The sequence below is a fragment of the Exophiala spinifera genome (assembly GCF_000836115.1).
Source record: "Exophiala spinifera strain CBS 89968 unplaced genomic scaffold supercont1.6, whole genome shotgun sequence".
Lineage (NCBI taxonomy): Eukaryota > Fungi > Ascomycota > Eurotiomycetes > Chaetothyriales > Herpotrichiellaceae > Exophiala > Exophiala spinifera.
In genome coordinates, this window is record NW_015622518.1 from 2,333,138 (window position 1) to 2,348,678 (window position 15,541).

Consider the following 15,541-nt stretch of genomic DNA (forward strand, 5'->3'; position numbering starts at 1 on the left):
GTCGAGATCCCAAGCATGGCCAGGGACAAAACCATGGAGAGCGGCCGGGAAGACAAGCCCTTCGTGCCGGGGACAGTACACCTTGTTGATTTGGAAGGGACAATGCATGCGAAGCACGCGTCCAAAGGCTCAAAAGACATTGTGCTTGTTCCTGCACCGAGCAGCGACCCCGATGATCCACTGAATTGGAGCCCACGGAGGAAGCTGTTGTCAACGTCCTGCATGTGCATGTACACGCTTATGGTATGTTCTCCCTCCGAGTCACTTGCTTCATACTTGGTTACTGACTGGCCTTCCCCAGGTCGGCATCGCCAGCGCTGCAATCTACTCTGTCCTCGTACCCATAAGTGAAGATACTGGTCTCACACTGGGAGATCTAAATGCTGGAACCGGTTACATGTGTACGCTCTTTCTTCTTCCTCTCTACCGCCCCACCAAGATCTTACTGATGACCTTTCAGTCCTGTTCTTTGGATGGGGTTGCCTTGTTTTCCAGCCTCTCGCTCTGCAGTATGGCAAGCGACCTATCTATCTCCTCTCGTTGCTTGCTACTCTGGCCATCCAAGTTTGGGCGCCATACACCAAAACGAACGGACAATGGATCGCGAACAAAATCCTCCAGGGCTTCTTCGGCGCCCCGATCGAATCCTTGTGCGAAATCTCCGTGACAGACATCTACTTTGCCCACGAGCGTGGATACTACATGGCCATCTACGGGCTCTTTCTTGCAGGCTCCAACTTTTTCGCACCCATCATAGCTGGGTTCATCGCCAACGCTCAAGGGTGGGCTTGGGTCCTCTATTGGGCGGCCATCTTCAACGGAATCGGCTTCGTATACTGCTTTTTCCTAATGGAGGAAACCAACTACTCCCGAAAGACTCTCGCTGGTCAAGAGTCAAGAGAACAAAGTGGAACCCAAACTCCAGTCAATGATGAGGCAGTCCAGAACACAGTTCCAGATGAGAAGACTGTCTACCAGACTCCTGCCGAAGCAACCGAAGAGGGGATAGGTGCGACAATTCTGCCGAAGAAGACCTATATGCAGAAGCTCAGACTGTTCCAACCTGGGGCTTTTTCCAAAAAGAATGAAATTCCAGGCATGATGCTTCGACCGCTTCTCTATGCCGTCAGTTTTCCTGTGGTCGCGTATTCTGGCTTCTCTTATGGAAGCAACTTGGTGGGTTTGACTTCATTTCCATCCGTAGTCTCCGTGCACTTACTGATCCGTGGGCGACAGGTATGGTTTAACGTGCTCAACGGTACTGCGTCTCTAATCCTCTCGGGAGCACCGTACAATTTCTCTAGCAGTATGGTTGGAGTGAGTTACGTCAGTCCCCTGATTGGAGTCTTCCTCGGTGCCGCCTACACCGGCAAGTTCGGCGACTGGTTCGTTGTCAAGTACGCCCGGCGCAAGGGTGGCATCATGGAATCTGAATATCGACTGTGGCTGTTTACTGCCTCGCTGGCACTGATCCCCTTTGGACTCTTGCTTTGGGGAATCGGCGCGTACCACCACGTCCACTGGTTCGGCTTGGTCTTTGCAATGTGCATTATCGCCCTGACTAACACTATCGGCCTGCAACTAAGCGTGAGCTATTGTATCGACAGCTACCGCGACCTGGCTGGTGAGACTATCATTACAGTCATCCTCATACGAAATACCATGTCATTCGCAATCGGGTACGGGTTGACACCTTGGGTTACCAACATGGGGTACCAGAATGCCTTTATCACGGCTGCCTTTGCAGGGTTGGCCCAGGCGCTTACCTTCTTGATCTTTGTCAAGTATGGAAAATATTTCCGCGTCCGCTCGACGAATCTGTACCTCAAGTTTGCGAAGGAAATCACGGATGCTGGATTGACGCATTAAGATTATAAATCTGGCTACTGTTTCGGCACAGCTGTTAGCAAGGGTCAGTGGCGTTCTCGAATATAGTGTGTGCATTTGAAAGGTGCAAATCTTGTTTATGGAGGTTGAGCTGCATGTAGCAAGACTTGGAATCCGGAAATGCGTCAATTGCTCTTTGGTCCGTCTATGTCCTGGGTGTCACTCCGGTGGGAATGAGTGCTTTCGCTTACGCAAGACATAGGTGCCGTAGAACAATGTATCTACGGATAAACTGGAGAAGCAAGAGCAAGCCTCGGGAAATTTTCCTGAACTGAGAATACAAGAAAAGAAGCCGTGTGCGTGGACGTTCAAGCATGTCTCAAGTTAATGCCTCACCTACAACACTGGGGCTGCATCCTGAGGCATCAATATGCGGAGTGGCCTCAAATAACCGATGCCGGTCGGATGACGCCGACGTCTAGACAACACTCGGTCAGTGCAAAGAATTAGGCTGGGAAGTTGGAAGAGTCAGGTTCGGAAGCCACACAGAAGCTCTTATTAATATGTCAAGAAAAGAGCATCCTTCCGAAACTGGGGTTTCATCTTCATCTCCATGCAGTTCGAATGATCACATGTGAGATTTGTCGCCCCCTCATCTGTATCTTAATAGAAGTGATTAGAAAACCAAAAAAAGGCAAAAAAAAAAAACAATCAACAATTAGGATTCGCTGCTCGTCACCGACGCAACTACTAACTAATCGGCTTGTGGCTTAAGTATGGCTGAGCGGACGGGAAGCCCTGCTTTAACACAACCTGTGGTCGATTGCGGAGTATGAACTTGTCACTTTAACATATAACCGCAACCTCATGATGACTGAATATTAGGCCGCTAATAGATTTGTCACTCCACAGTGGTGCCCCGTTTTCCAGAAGAAGACCGACGACGGTATCTTCACGATTTACCCGAGCGGCATAGTGTAGAGGCTGACTCATGTCCGTTGAGGCTCCATGGTCGAGGAGCAATTGCTGCTTGAGCCACCTTCTATCCGACTGCTATGGTGTAAATACACGTGGCGGCCATCCATATGTACCTTGACTATCTGACTGGAGTGGTTAATTATGTCTCTTCCCGCCGCTATAACCGCAACACCTGCGGTATACTGTACTGTACCTATGTTATGGGAATAGTGACGGGTTAACCAATAGGCTGGCAGATGATGCCAAGAACAGTATCTATGCCGAGAGATAGCATACTAACGGCGCTCGCCGCTGATAGACAATCATGACACTTTGATTGGCCACTGGACAGGACTCTTTAGTGGACTTCGTGGACCTCACTCCTCTGCCATGGCCCGCTACCCATGTTTGAGTAATACTGTAGCAGTTAGTAGATCTTGGATGTTCCTGGCAAGCATCCCTCTCGCGTGGACTTGGCCGCATACCAGTATTGCAGACGAATAGATAAGGAGCGACTTTGCGGCGCAAGACCCTCGTCTTCGTCTCGTCTCGTCCCCCTATTCAGTTGAGAAACTATCAGAGCCTCAACCATCAAAGTCTCAAAATGGCCATTTTGAGGCTGCGCAGGCCCGGCATGGCAGGCTGGTCAGCCTCCGTCAAGGACGGCTTGAAATCTCGGACACATGTCTCGGGCTGGACTCTGCCCAAACAGCCCAGCTCCGTCGCTCCTCCAAACGTCTGGAGTAACGCTGATCAGGACCCTGTGCCTCCAGAAAGACGAACCTGGACAGCACGAACATTCGTCGCATACTGGTTCAGCGACCTGGTCACGGTTTCCACCTGGTCTCAAGGCAGCTCGGTGGTTGCAGCCGGCCTTTCTGCGTCAGATGCCATGCTCATTTGTTTCGTTGCCAGCATGTGCAACGCTGTGCCCATCGTCCTCAATGGAGCCATCGGCAGTGCTTTGCATATTCCATTTCCGATTGCCGCTCGGGCGTCGTACGGGTACTGGCTGTCTTTCTTTGCCGTCGGCTCCAGAGCGATCCTTGCGCTTTTCTGGTTCGGCGTGAACAGCGCTGGTGAGTGTCTGATCGATCCAACCACGTGGCCGGCAGTGCTGACTGCTTCTTCTAGCTGGTGGTCTCGCGGTAACTCAAATGATCAAGGCAATCTGGCCGTCATACGCAAACTTGCCTAACCACCTACCAGCCTCGGCAGGCATAACGACGCAGGGAATGGTCTCGTATGTGCTGTTTCATCTGTTGCAGCTCCCGTTCCTATTCATACCCATGCATCGGCTCCAGCCACTCTTTCTGGCTAAAGTAATTGTCATGCCCCCCGTTGCCATCGGCATGGTGTCTTGGATCGCTACTCAAGCTGGTGGTAACGACTTCTTCGACGCCCCGGCGACTGTTTCCGGCAATACCAGAGTCTGGCTTTGGCTTGCCAGCATGACTTCGGTCACCGCATCTTATTCTACACTTGCTGTCAACATTCCCGACTTCAGCAGATTTGCCAAAAGTCTACGGGCTCAAATATGGCAACTTCCTTTCATCCCGATCTTCAAGGTGGTCATTGCCGCTTGCGGTATCATTTCGGCGTCCGCATCCAAAAAGATCTACGGAGAGGCTTTGTGGAATCCACTCCTGATCATCGACAATTGGCACGGCTCGTCAGGTGGCCGCGCTGCCGCATTCTTCTGCTCCATCTGCTGGTGTCTTGCTCAGATCTGTTTGAATATTTCGGCAAACTCGCTCTCTTTCTCCAACGATATCACATCACTGCTACCAAGATTCATCAACATCCGGAGAGGCTCGGTCATATGCTTTCTGATCGGGGGGTGGGCACTGTGCCCGTGGCTGATTCTGAAATCCGGCCAGACGTTTCTCAACTTCATGTCAGCATATGCCATCTTCATGGCGCCCTTAGCCGGGTTTCTCATGTGTGACTATTGGATCGTCAAACGCCGGAGATACGATGTCCCGGCACTGTACGACCCCAACGGCATTTATGGAAAGTGCAACTGGCGATCATTGATCATTCTGATTATAACCATCGTCCCGATGTTGCCCGGATTGGCAAACAAAGTCTCACCGGACACAGTACATATACCTACCGGGCTTCAACATCTTTTTGCAATCAACTGGCTTTACGGATTTTGCCTCACGGTTGTGCTCTACGCGGTGTTGAACTTCGTGTTCCCTGATAAAAAGACACTGATCCCTCGTGTCATTGAGGGTATTTCTTCACCGGAAGTTGTGGATGTGGAGGACCCTAGCTCTGACTCCAAAAGTCAACATGTGAGCGCAGAACAAGTAAATAGCGATTGAGATGATCTTGCCGAAGTGAGGATGCACTGTGCAGTGGTTTTCCAGCTGAATAGAATAAGAACAATGAAAATCTATGAATTCCTTATGATGATCCACTTAGTACATATCAAACCAGCAGCCATCTATGACGAGACCTAAGGCCGACTACATGTCTACAACTTGATCTCGTACAAGAAATGCGGATACCCTATAGATCAAACAAACTACTTCTATTCCGTGCTCAGTTCTTCCTGTCGATTTCCATCGCAGTGTTAGATTTTCATCTCGGAGCTTTTGACATCGTAGATTCCACCTTCTCGAGGGACGAACCTCTTGCAGCAGCCTTCCAATCATCGTCAAAGTAATAATCGTCAAAGTAATCCGCGTCGTCACTGTTGGTCCACGGCTCTTATGGAATTGTGCTTGAACGACAATGACGAAACAGTTCAAAGTACCAGTCCAACAAAAACGACCATTGATGCCGCACCGATAATAGCCCCCTCATGTACTGATTTGCGCCATGAGCGTCTGCGGTGACGATTTTTATCTCTGCGCCTCCTAATCGAACTTCTTCCTCGGGCATCTTCCCTCTTAGTTCAGACTTTGGTTGATCAGCGGCGCTCCTCGTCAGTTAAACGCGGCTGTAGTCGGAGAAATATCAGTCCCGGCTGATTGATGAGAGTGATCCTGACGATAATATCGGCGACCACCTCATTCAATTTAATAAACTGTTTCCAGAGGACGCGGTGATCGACACCAAGGATGGAACCTCTAACGTTGACGGACGAGTTGGCTATTAAGGGCTCAGGTGGCCTAGAAAGGCGAGCCATTTTTAGGAGCAACGGGGTTGGGCGGCTCGCGCTCTTTTCGTTATTGCCCGTTTTCAGTGGTCAGTAGGGGGAAGAGTCCTAAGTCGACAATGTCAGATCATCCGCTCCCGCGAATTCAAGGGTGCCTACAACTGGCAGCAAACACTTGCTGGTCATACGGAAAGGTTATTTCAAGTCGTTCGGAATGAAACTCTAGAAGCAATGTCACCAGGGTTGCATAACGCTCGACCTGTACAACACCGCTCCGACGATGGCCTGGGAGATGCAACATGCTCAGCCTGATCAAAGAAGCTTGGCCAACGAAGCCCATCCGTGCTGCGCTTGCAGAATTGGTCGCCAAGCATTCGGCCCCCGGGTCTTAGCATCAAGTGTTGTTCTTGTTGACAGTCTGTTCTCGTCAAAGTGGTACACAGGAGGAATTCGGAGAGTTTCACGGTTCACTGGTGAGAGACGACCTTCTGAGCGCTTGCTTCCTGTAAAGTCACCCCAGGTCCAAATTTCACTACAACATTACCAGTGAGCTTTATCACTTCCTGACCAAGAGATACATTGCTGAGGATAGGTGCCTGATAACTTATAACGTCTTCGTCGAGAAAGTTGGAAAAATCCATGGAGTGTTTCAATATGACGCTTTAGGGCTTAACTCACTGTATAAAAACTTCTTGAGCTAGTGCGGTGAAGTGTGAAGCAAATGTAAGTTAGTGTAACCAGTCCCTTAGTTAGCTCTTAACAAAGCCTGGGATGACTAGAGGCTAACTAACTAGTCCCTTTTGGATCGAAATACCTTCGCCAACTGTTCCTTCAAGCAGTGTTGGACTCTAATATGACCGTTACTCTGCAGTATTCAGCGCCATTGACATACATAGTGCGATATATGTTCCTCTGCCAGAAGAGAGGAATTCAGCCAGTTGCCACAGTTCGATCTAGTACAAGGAATCCGAGTCCACATCAAGCTGAGGTTTGGGTCAAAAGTTTGTGTGCCAAAGACGAGACCTACCGCTGGTAGGGGTACATACTCGGCGACGGAAGGCTTTCGCATGCGCTGACTCGATGCAGTTTCCTCAGCGACACAACGGTTAGATCCCTCCGAAGAGGGGTCTCAGATATGGGTGGCGATGCTGCCTTCCTCTTTTGGAGTTTGGGACAGCATCCCGAACTTTCCAACTGTATGAGTACCATCACGCACACACTGGTCCCAACAAAGTCACCAAAGCTTTAGCACATCCTTATGCGCATAAGATTGGTTATAGACGAGCCGGAAGTGACTTGTTGCGTCCGAGGAGATGTTCCTCGGCAGGAGTAGTCTCTCAATGAGCATACGGCCGAAGCTCTCGGTTCAGAGAGGGACGACGGAAGCATCCGTGCCGCATTATACAACTTCAATCACCATATCCCCGACCCAATGCTTTTGATGGTAGGGCTAGGCCGTGGCTGACCAATCCGCCTGAAGCGTTAGTTCACACATTATCCGAGGGCAAGTTCCTGGTAGATCAGGCAACCTGAGTCTGATACAGTCATCTCGGCTTAGCAGGGTAACGATATATTCTTCTACACATTCTTACCTTTCTAACCGTTGCATCGTCTTCATAATTGTGAATCTGTCGTATTTGCACCGTTGATATTGCAAACACTGTTAAAATGTCTGGATTCCCATCCCTCAAGCCGGCAATAACCCTCCGCGTGAGTGCTCACCAACGCGGACCCCGAGTCCCGACTGACTACTGTCCAGGTAAAGGTTGGTGATACGCTGCCTGTTGGTAGCTTTGCCAGAGGAACGCCTTTGGCTGTTGTGGTAAAGAACATGGTCCTTTTCAAATTGGACGAGATACTAATGATACTGAAGCCAATGGTGGAAGGGACATTGATATCAGAGCCAGGTTTTGAGCCTTCTCTGGATGCGAAGCTGTAGGTTTGCTGAAAGGATAAATATCTGTGTGTTGACGCGGGGATTCAACAAGGGCCGGTGGCGCGTATGATTTTATTCGCGCTGATCCAGACGGTGGGCATATGCGGTTGGATGTACGGTCTCAGTTCAAGTTGGTATACTCTTCTGAATAATGGATGGAGCGAGCTGACCTTCGACCAGAATGAAGGATGGTGAAGTATGAGATAGAGACCATGACATCCATGCAGACTGCTAACAACTCTAGCTTGTCGCAATGTATTATAAAGGAGTCGCTGCAGTAACTCCTGACGTGCAAAAAGTTCTCTCAGGAGCTGCTGATGCAAAAACCACCGACTACGGCCATTCATGTGAGTTCGATCCTATTCCTTGCGAAGCGCACGACTGATGCCTTCTCACAGTTATAACTGTGGAATTTGAGGTGAGAGAGCCAGCTTTAAGAGGGAGATCATTAGAACTATATTAATTGCACCTAGACTGGATCGGAAAAGTACAAGGCTCTGGAAACCGCTGTTTTTGCTGCGGCAGGGCATTTTGTTCTAGAAGATGGAGCAGTTTCGGTAGAATACAAGCTCAGCCAGGTTGTCTAATAATGAATTGAAGCTGTCAGGGAAAAGGTTTTTGTACTTTGCCTCTACTCCAACGTGTAAAATTTGAAATCTATGATTGTTGTCTAATAATTTAACGAATTAACATCGTAAACTGAAGCCGATTGAACCTGCGGCTCTCCAGTAGAAGTACTATCCAGGCACTTCAATCCCCTAACCCGGCTGTCCGTCCCTCTCAGCAAGTATTCTCGTCGATTCTAGGCTGGTATTGCCGTCCAGGCGCCCTGCACCTCTGTCTAACTGCCGTTCACTCTTCCCGGGTCAATGCCGTTTTTGAGGCGAAGTAGCGTCTCCCTCGGATGCTTGTGTTTATGACAAATTAAGAACAGTGATCACCGGAGGGATTACAGTTGCTGACAATGCATGATATAGAGAGTCTATAAGGTGACAAATTACAGCAAAGCATGGACAATGAGAAGCCATGTGCGTAATTTTCCAGAGACATTTAAGAGGCTGAATTTCGGGCACGTTTTGCGTAATGCAATATCCCTATAACATTCTTAGTTCTCATCCACTTAGATTCTGTCATTGAATTAACACTTGGTACCAGAACTTTCTGAGATCCCTAGACTTATATTTGCCTCCATTCCAAGCCATGCCTTCGTACTTGGTCACCGGCTCGAGCCGTGGTCTTGGACTAGGATTCGTCACTCAGCTGGTGAGTTCGCAGCTCATGATGATCTTTGGGTTTAGAAGTCATAGACTGACGATAAACAATCCAGCTTCGGAACAAGGACAACATTGTCGTGGCAACAGCAAGGGATACTGCAGGATCGTCTGGTCTACAAGAGCTCAACGCTCGCAACAATGAAGGACGCCTCATACTGATCGACCTTGATGTTACGAAAGCAGAGAGCATTAAATCAGCTGCTGAACAGACGGCCAAGGTCTTGCCAGAAGGATTGGACCATCTCATAAGCAATGCTGGAGTTAGCGGAAGTGGTCCGCTAAAAACATTCGATGAACTGTATGTTTCAATCTTCCACATTTAATGGGAAGAGTGAACCATCTTTGAGATCTAATGCGTCATGTCAGGGATGTCGATGAGCTCGTCGAAGAAGTCAAGTTTCCTCTCGTTTCATTGCTCCTCCTGGTTCGAGGGTTTCTTCCCCTCATCCAAAAGGGTCAAGCAAAGAAGATCTTGGTCATCACCTCTGTTGTCGGCTCGTTAACCATTGCTCCACTTACAGAAAATCTGGGGTATGGTTATGGGATTGCTAGAGCAGCTCTTAACATGTATGTGCTGCTCCAATTGGGCTGAAAAATGCCTCAAACAATACTGACGAAAACTGCTACCAGGATGGCCCGGAAATGGAGCACGCCCCTAAAAGCAAAGGGAGTTACTATCGCTCTCATCCATCCCGGTATGTTGTCCAGAGCATCAACTTGTATTTACAGTTCTCAAGTTAGCTAACATTGAACCTGGTGCAGGGTGGGTTGATTCCACCGATATGGGTAGTTCGATAGTTCCTTGGGCTGAGAAGAACCCCTCAGCCTTGTCCAGCATCACTGTAGAACAGTCGGCTGCTGGTGTCACGAAGGTTCTGCACGATCTTAAAATCGAGGACACTGGATCGTTCTACAATTACGACGGCACGACACTTCCTTGGTAGGTAGATGGGTATTGAAGTCCTCGTAGCAAAATCAAAATTCATTGAGGCCCAGATTTTCATCGATTCAAGTCATCAAGTAAAAGAATAGCATATAGTCATACCCAGGCATGGTATATTGAGCTTGGTATAACATCTAGGACGTGAAGATGGAGGGTTTGGATCAGCCCGACATCCAACTTACAGTCCCTATCCGATCTCTGCAACGTCGATCGGTGAGGAAAGTTTCATGGCATATCGCCAAAATATCGCCCCAACTCGATTAAAGCTGGAAGAAGGCTCAGTGGTAGGGACGAAGTGCTTTAGACGGGTAGTAAGTCTAGAGGGACTGAAATCTTCAGTCCCACATATGCATGCAGCCGACAGCAGTTCATGAATCTGTGAGCGCGTGACAGCTGCAAGGGGGCTTGTAAGAGACCAATTGCTCCCTGCAGTAATTCCTTTTCCGGGCCGTAAATCCATCAGAACAAGATGATTACCAAGCTAAGTGATTAAATATGCATCAGGAATTGCGAACAATAATGCCCATTCTCTCCTTATGCTCACTACAACGGGTATTCCGTCTGGCTGCGGAGTATCCGTCTTTCCCGGAAGTCCGCAAACCTGTTAACTCCGCAGAGCGGAGCTGATGCTGACACTTTCCACAGACACCTGAGAAAGTGCACAGTCTCCTGACCGAGGACGACAACGACGACAGACTACCACAACAAGGGTGTGAGACTTAGAGAGGGATAGGCTCGAAAAAAGATGTGCTTCTCCCAAGCTGGTCCTGGAGAACACAGCCATGGTAAATGATGAGGAGGCTGGAATACGTCGGATTCGTGAGCCGCGATGGCAGTTTGCAAGACAAAAGAATTCTGGTATATTCACAGAACCTTATAATACTAGACCTCAAGTTGGCGTTACAAAAGGATATATATTTACAATGACGCGAGTTAAGAGTACATTGATCCTAGTTATTTGTTAAGAAAATCTTGAACGTAATTATCTAAGACACAGGGAGGAGGCACATTCTCTTGGTACTGAATGGGAAGTTCATTTTCCGCTGGCAGCCGAAATCGCCGTATGCCATGTGATGGGTTTCAATAAACGATAGAGGCAAGGCATATCACCGATAGACCTATCTTGGACAAGACCGGTATTCACGTATATAACACGCCAAAGCTTCGCAAAATATATTAGAGCCTCGTTGTGTGCAGAAGAAACGACATGATCATCAAACCTGAAACTGATTAATCTGAATCCATCACCAGTTCAAATGTCCCTTGAGGCAGTAGTTTCAAGTCCAGCGTGAGCTTGTGGGGGGACAAAGTTGTTCTAGATTAACCATCTGACCTTTCGCCGCGCTAAATGAATTGTGAAAATACCACAAGAAGAGGAGGCGCTAGCCGCCTATGTTTGACCATGTGTCATACTCTCATTACAAATGGGAGCGGTTATCGTATTCAACAACAAAGCTATACTGAGGGTTGTAGTGCATCTCCCAGTATTCCTCCCAGATAATCCTGGTGATGGGGCCGATCTGACCGTCTTTCACCGGTCGCTCGTCAAGACTGGTGATTGGCATAACACCACCGGCTGTTGTACAGGTGAAGATTTCGTCGGCTTGATACGCCAGCTCCACCGGCACAACTTGTTTTCGAACCTCAATTCCGTTTGCCCTGGCAATCTCCATCACACTTTTCCTGGTGACTCCCTCGAGCACCCCTCGATCTGGAGTGTACAGAACGCCATCTTTGATGAGGATGATATTATACCCTGGCCCTTCTGTCAAGTTTGCATCTCCGTCTGTCAGGAAAGGATGAAGGGCCCCCCGGTCATGGCTCTCCAGTAACGCTCTCGTCAGGTCACCCCACTGCAGATTTTTGATGGTCGGATCCATTGATCCTGGAGGAGTCCTGCGCACAGTTCTTGCAACAATTGCACTACCGCCAGTGCGTTGTATCTCGGGCGGCATTGCCCAGATGTATGGCATGATGAGGATGTAGAGATTGTGGATGTGAGACTCTAACGGGGTCCCGCGGACGAATTGGAGACCTCTCGTGACGATAATTTCAACAAATACATCCCGGATCCCGCTCCGAGCGACCATATCGACCATTATCGCCCTGACCTCAGCCCGTGGTAGTGGTAGCGTCAGGCGCATTTTGACGAGGCTTGCTTCAAAGCGTGTGAGATGGTCATCAAGGCGGAAATAACGACCATCCCATACCGCCGGTACATCGTAAGTCAAATCACTGTGCAGAAAACCCTGATCCAGGAGCGGAATGCGTGCCTCATGAAGAGGCACCACAACTCCCTCCACCCAAGCAGCTCCTTTGGCAAAGGGGTTGTCCGTTTTCGTCAAGGTTGCCGTGCGCCGATCATAGGCGCCAAAGACTTTGTCCATGAACGCCATAGTGTCAGTCAAGTTTGAAATGATTCTCTTGTCATATAAAACGTTCGCTGTTCAGCGGCATTACAGGGCCACATGCATTTTTATATGCTTTGCCTCTCAGGCTAGCGTGGGTCGGCATTGGTTGTCGTAGAAGACCCGCAGAGCTGTCGAGCAACCACGTCCAAAATCCTGTAGCTCTCATCAGGGGAACACAATCTGTGCAAGAGCAAGATCTAGGCGCGCTACGGCTCCCCCGAATCGGCGCATACGAATGGCGATTGTTTACCTGTGTGAAGTGAGCACTCTAGCCAAGGCTAGATGAGCGTGGCAAGATAAGATAAGATTCTTTGCTGACAATCTCCACCGAGAGCTGATTGGTATGATTGAATTAGGGTGTTTATCTCTGATCAGAAATCCCCTCTTTCAGCCGATACCCCGACAATCTTCTCTTGATAGCCGAGTTTTTGTCGGAATATTGCCAACTCATACCCACACGAAGGGCTCTCCCTACCTTTGTCATCCCAGCACTATCTACGCGCGATAACGCGGCTATTGTCCTGAGGTCCAGACGTTAAAACAACCAATACCCGTGGCTGGAAGACAAGCAAGACTGGACTAGTATAAGAGACAAGATGGAGCAGATAAGGCCACTTGCTAATCGCCAGTCGTATGGCAAAATGCGGGAAAGGCACGTCCCAGATCTGCACTTCTGCCATGGTACAGCTATTTATAAGATAATCCCCTTGCCTGGGAACAAGACTGTTCCTCAGTCTCAACACGTACACACAGCTGCAGTGCCAGTTCCAGATTCAGAGGTTATCACTGCCCGGCATGGAAATCCCTACGAAGTCCCCTGTTTCTGCTGCAGGAATTCAGCCACACAAGTCCGGTGTCAATTACCAGCACGGTCAGTCTTCCCGCCGGAACAACGAGGGGATCGTATGCTCAGCAATCTATAGGCCCGGCTGCGGAACAATCTGACGGCCGTGATATCGACGGCATTGTGCCAGTCCTGAGTATGGGTGAGGGAAAGTTTGTTGTTACTGCCACTGGTAACACCATGAAAAAAAACATGGGAAGCCTCACAATGTTTGCCGTGTGCTTCAATGTTTGCAATTGTTGGGCCGGTACAGCTTCAAGTTTACAAATTGCTCTTCTGCAGGGTGGCCCTGCCTCTCTACTTTACGGCATGATAGTCAGCTCTACAGTCTATCTTGCTGTTGCTTGGAGTATGGCGGAGCTGGCAAGCGTGTGAGTAGCTCCTGAAACTTGACTTGTTGATTTCAGGTCTTTTTGGCTTCAGTTCGTGGGCACTGATGCAGAACAGCTATCCCACTGCTGGCGGACAATATCACTTTGCATCGATCCTCGCACCACGGAGGCTAAATGCAGTTATATCGTACACGTGTGGCCTACTGACTGTTTTCTCCTGGATCGCGATCGCTGCGGCAGTTACCATGATTCCCGCCACGCAGATCCTCGCCCTCGCGTCGTTCTATCACCCACACTTCCTCCCAAAGCCATGGCATTACTTTGTCCTCTTTGAGGCCATCGTAATTATCATTCTAGCCTATAACACTTTCCTTCTGAAGAATCTTCCCCGAACACACGATGTCGGATGTAAGTCTGTCTAGTCTGTGAGTGGTGGGTGCTGACGTTACCATAGTTGCCTGGTCAATCTCCATGTTCATCGCTCTCACAATAGTGATTTTTGCAAGATCATCACCAAAGGCCGATAGCTCGTTCGTATGGGCTTCATTTATCAATGCAAGTGGATGGCCTGATGGTCTCTGCTTTCTTGGAAGTTTGTTGACTACCTGCTTCATCTATGGGGGTCTAGATGCCGCCTTGCATCTCGCCGAAGAAACACCCAATCCTAGAACGGCTGTACCTAAAGCTGCAGTTAACGCCGTTCTAATCGGCTTCGCCACGGCGTTCATCTTCACCATTACGCTCCTTTACAGCATATCAGATTTTGATGCCGTGATCAGTATCCAAGGCTATTTACCATTCGAGCTCTACCGTCAAGGAATGAGGTCTGACAGTGGGGCCGTGGCCACCATGGTATTCTCCATGGGCCTTGTCTTCTTCGTCCTGAACGCTGTCATGCAGACATCATCGCGTCTGACGTGGGCATTTGCGAAAGATAACGCACTTGTCTTCTCAGGAGCCCTTGGCAAGATTCACCCTGGCCTCGATATCCCTCTGAACAGCCTCCTGCTTAACACTGCACTGGTTGCAGTCTGTGGGTGTATATTTCTGGCATCGTCTACAGGTAAGCTACCGGGCATGACTTTCTCGTAGTGCTCCCTTGACTAAAATGCGTTTAATTAGCTTTCAACGCTTTCCTCGGCTCTCTTGTGGTTCTCCAGCAGTTCTCCTTCATGATCCCGACAGCACTCTTACTCTTCCGCCGACGCTCATCAAAATTTCTACCAGCGGATCGCAAGTATGCTCTACCTGACCGGCTAGGCTGGTGTGCCAATATTTGGCTCGTAGGAATGAGTATACTGTTAGCTGTTGTCTTCATGCTGCCACCTTTTAGGCCAGTGACCACCACGAATATGAGTAAGATTTGCCCTGTGAGACACCCTGTCTCTCTGATTGTGGCTAATTATTGGTGTAGACTATACTGTAGTGATCCTGGGTATTGCGGCAGTCTTAGGAGTTGCGAACTGGTTCTTGCATGCGCGGAAACAGTATCAAGGACCACGAATTGTGCTGGAAAATTGATGACCTGTACTGGCATAGCAAGAGGATAAATTATACGTTTGAGCAGTGCACCCAGCTTGGTGACTTAGGGATCGAGCACAACTTCGGTAGGATGCAAGTGATACTCATAACACCTCTATCAGAGTCAAAAAGACTATCATTACCAATGACGACGACCGTCGTTCTGTGTTCAGCAATTTTTGGGCTCAAGCTTCTCTGTGAAGCTGCGAGTATCGCTCGCTGGAGACTCTATATCTTTCCTTGCTTTCGTCTCTCTTTGTTTGAGTTTGAACGAAGCTGCGCCCCAAGGCCTCGGCAGCAAAGATTCCTCCCACCCACTTCCCCGGGCCCCAGTGCGCTCGATTTTCCCCTCCTGGAAGTGCCTCGACCCACACTGTAGCGCCCCTT

At 49.2% G+C, this 15,541-nt stretch overlaps 6 protein-coding genes and 1 non-coding gene across 7 annotated transcripts; 5 read left to right on the forward strand and 2 right to left on the reverse strand.

The window, feature by feature from the left end:
- Nucleotides 1-15: 15 nt before the first annotated feature.
- PV08_08790 (uncharacterized protein) lies at nucleotides 16-1,869 on the forward strand (the record flags this gene model as incomplete). Its single annotated transcript, XM_016383114.1, has 4 exons — nucleotides 16-243; nucleotides 302-401; nucleotides 461-1,176; nucleotides 1,237-1,869. 4 exons carry the CDS (start codon nucleotides 16-18, stop codon nucleotides 1,867-1,869), a joined length of 1,677 nt encoding a protein of 558 aa, XP_016233817.1.
- Nucleotides 1,870-2,533: 664 nt separating this feature from the next.
- On the reverse strand, nucleotides 2,534-2,650 carry PV08_08791. The gene has a single exon (XR_001622130.1). It is a non-coding gene; the product is annotated as a 5S ribosomal RNA (ribosomal RNA).
- A 738-nt stretch (nucleotides 2,651-3,388) lies between these two features.
- PV08_08792 (uncharacterized protein) lies at nucleotides 3,389-5,114 on the forward strand (the record flags this gene model as incomplete). Its single annotated transcript, XM_016383115.1, has 2 exons — nucleotides 3,389-3,863; nucleotides 3,919-5,114. 2 exons carry the CDS (start codon nucleotides 3,389-3,391, stop codon nucleotides 5,112-5,114), a joined length of 1,671 nt encoding a protein of 556 aa, XP_016233818.1.
- Nucleotides 5,115-7,561: 2,447 nt separating this feature from the next.
- PV08_08793 (uncharacterized protein) lies at nucleotides 7,562-8,416 on the forward strand (the record flags this gene model as incomplete). The annotated part of the gene is made up of 6 exons (XM_016383116.1): nucleotides 7,562-7,603; nucleotides 7,653-7,828; nucleotides 7,882-7,963; nucleotides 8,074-8,176; nucleotides 8,228-8,247; nucleotides 8,303-8,416. 6 exons carry the CDS (start codon nucleotides 7,562-7,564, stop codon nucleotides 8,414-8,416), a joined length of 537 nt encoding a protein of 178 aa, XP_016233819.1.
- Nucleotides 8,417-9,029: 613 nt separating this feature from the next.
- On the forward strand, nucleotides 9,030-10,047 carry PV08_08794 (uncharacterized protein; the record flags this gene model as incomplete). Its single annotated transcript, XM_016383117.1, has 5 exons — nucleotides 9,030-9,092; nucleotides 9,157-9,373; nucleotides 9,451-9,670; nucleotides 9,734-9,798; nucleotides 9,866-10,047. 5 exons carry the CDS (start codon nucleotides 9,030-9,032, stop codon nucleotides 10,045-10,047), a joined length of 747 nt encoding a protein of 248 aa, XP_016233820.1.
- A 1,417-nt stretch (nucleotides 10,048-11,464) lies between these two features.
- PV08_08795 (uncharacterized protein) lies at nucleotides 11,465-12,442 on the reverse strand (the record flags this gene model as incomplete). The annotated part of the gene is made up of 1 exon (XM_016383118.1): nucleotides 11,465-12,442. The coding sequence occupies one exon, from the start codon at nucleotides 12,440-12,442 to the stop codon at nucleotides 11,465-11,467; it is 978 nt and encodes a 325-aa protein (XP_016233821.1).
- An 810-nt stretch (nucleotides 12,443-13,252) lies between these two features.
- Nucleotides 13,253-15,154, forward strand: PV08_08796 (uncharacterized protein; the record flags this gene model as incomplete). The annotated part of the gene is made up of 6 exons (XM_016383119.1): nucleotides 13,253-13,328; nucleotides 13,381-13,672; nucleotides 13,749-14,041; nucleotides 14,088-14,696; nucleotides 14,756-14,989; nucleotides 15,048-15,154. 6 exons carry the CDS (start codon nucleotides 13,253-13,255, stop codon nucleotides 15,152-15,154), a joined length of 1,611 nt encoding a protein of 536 aa, XP_016233822.1.
- Nucleotides 15,155-15,541: the final 387 nt, after the last annotated feature.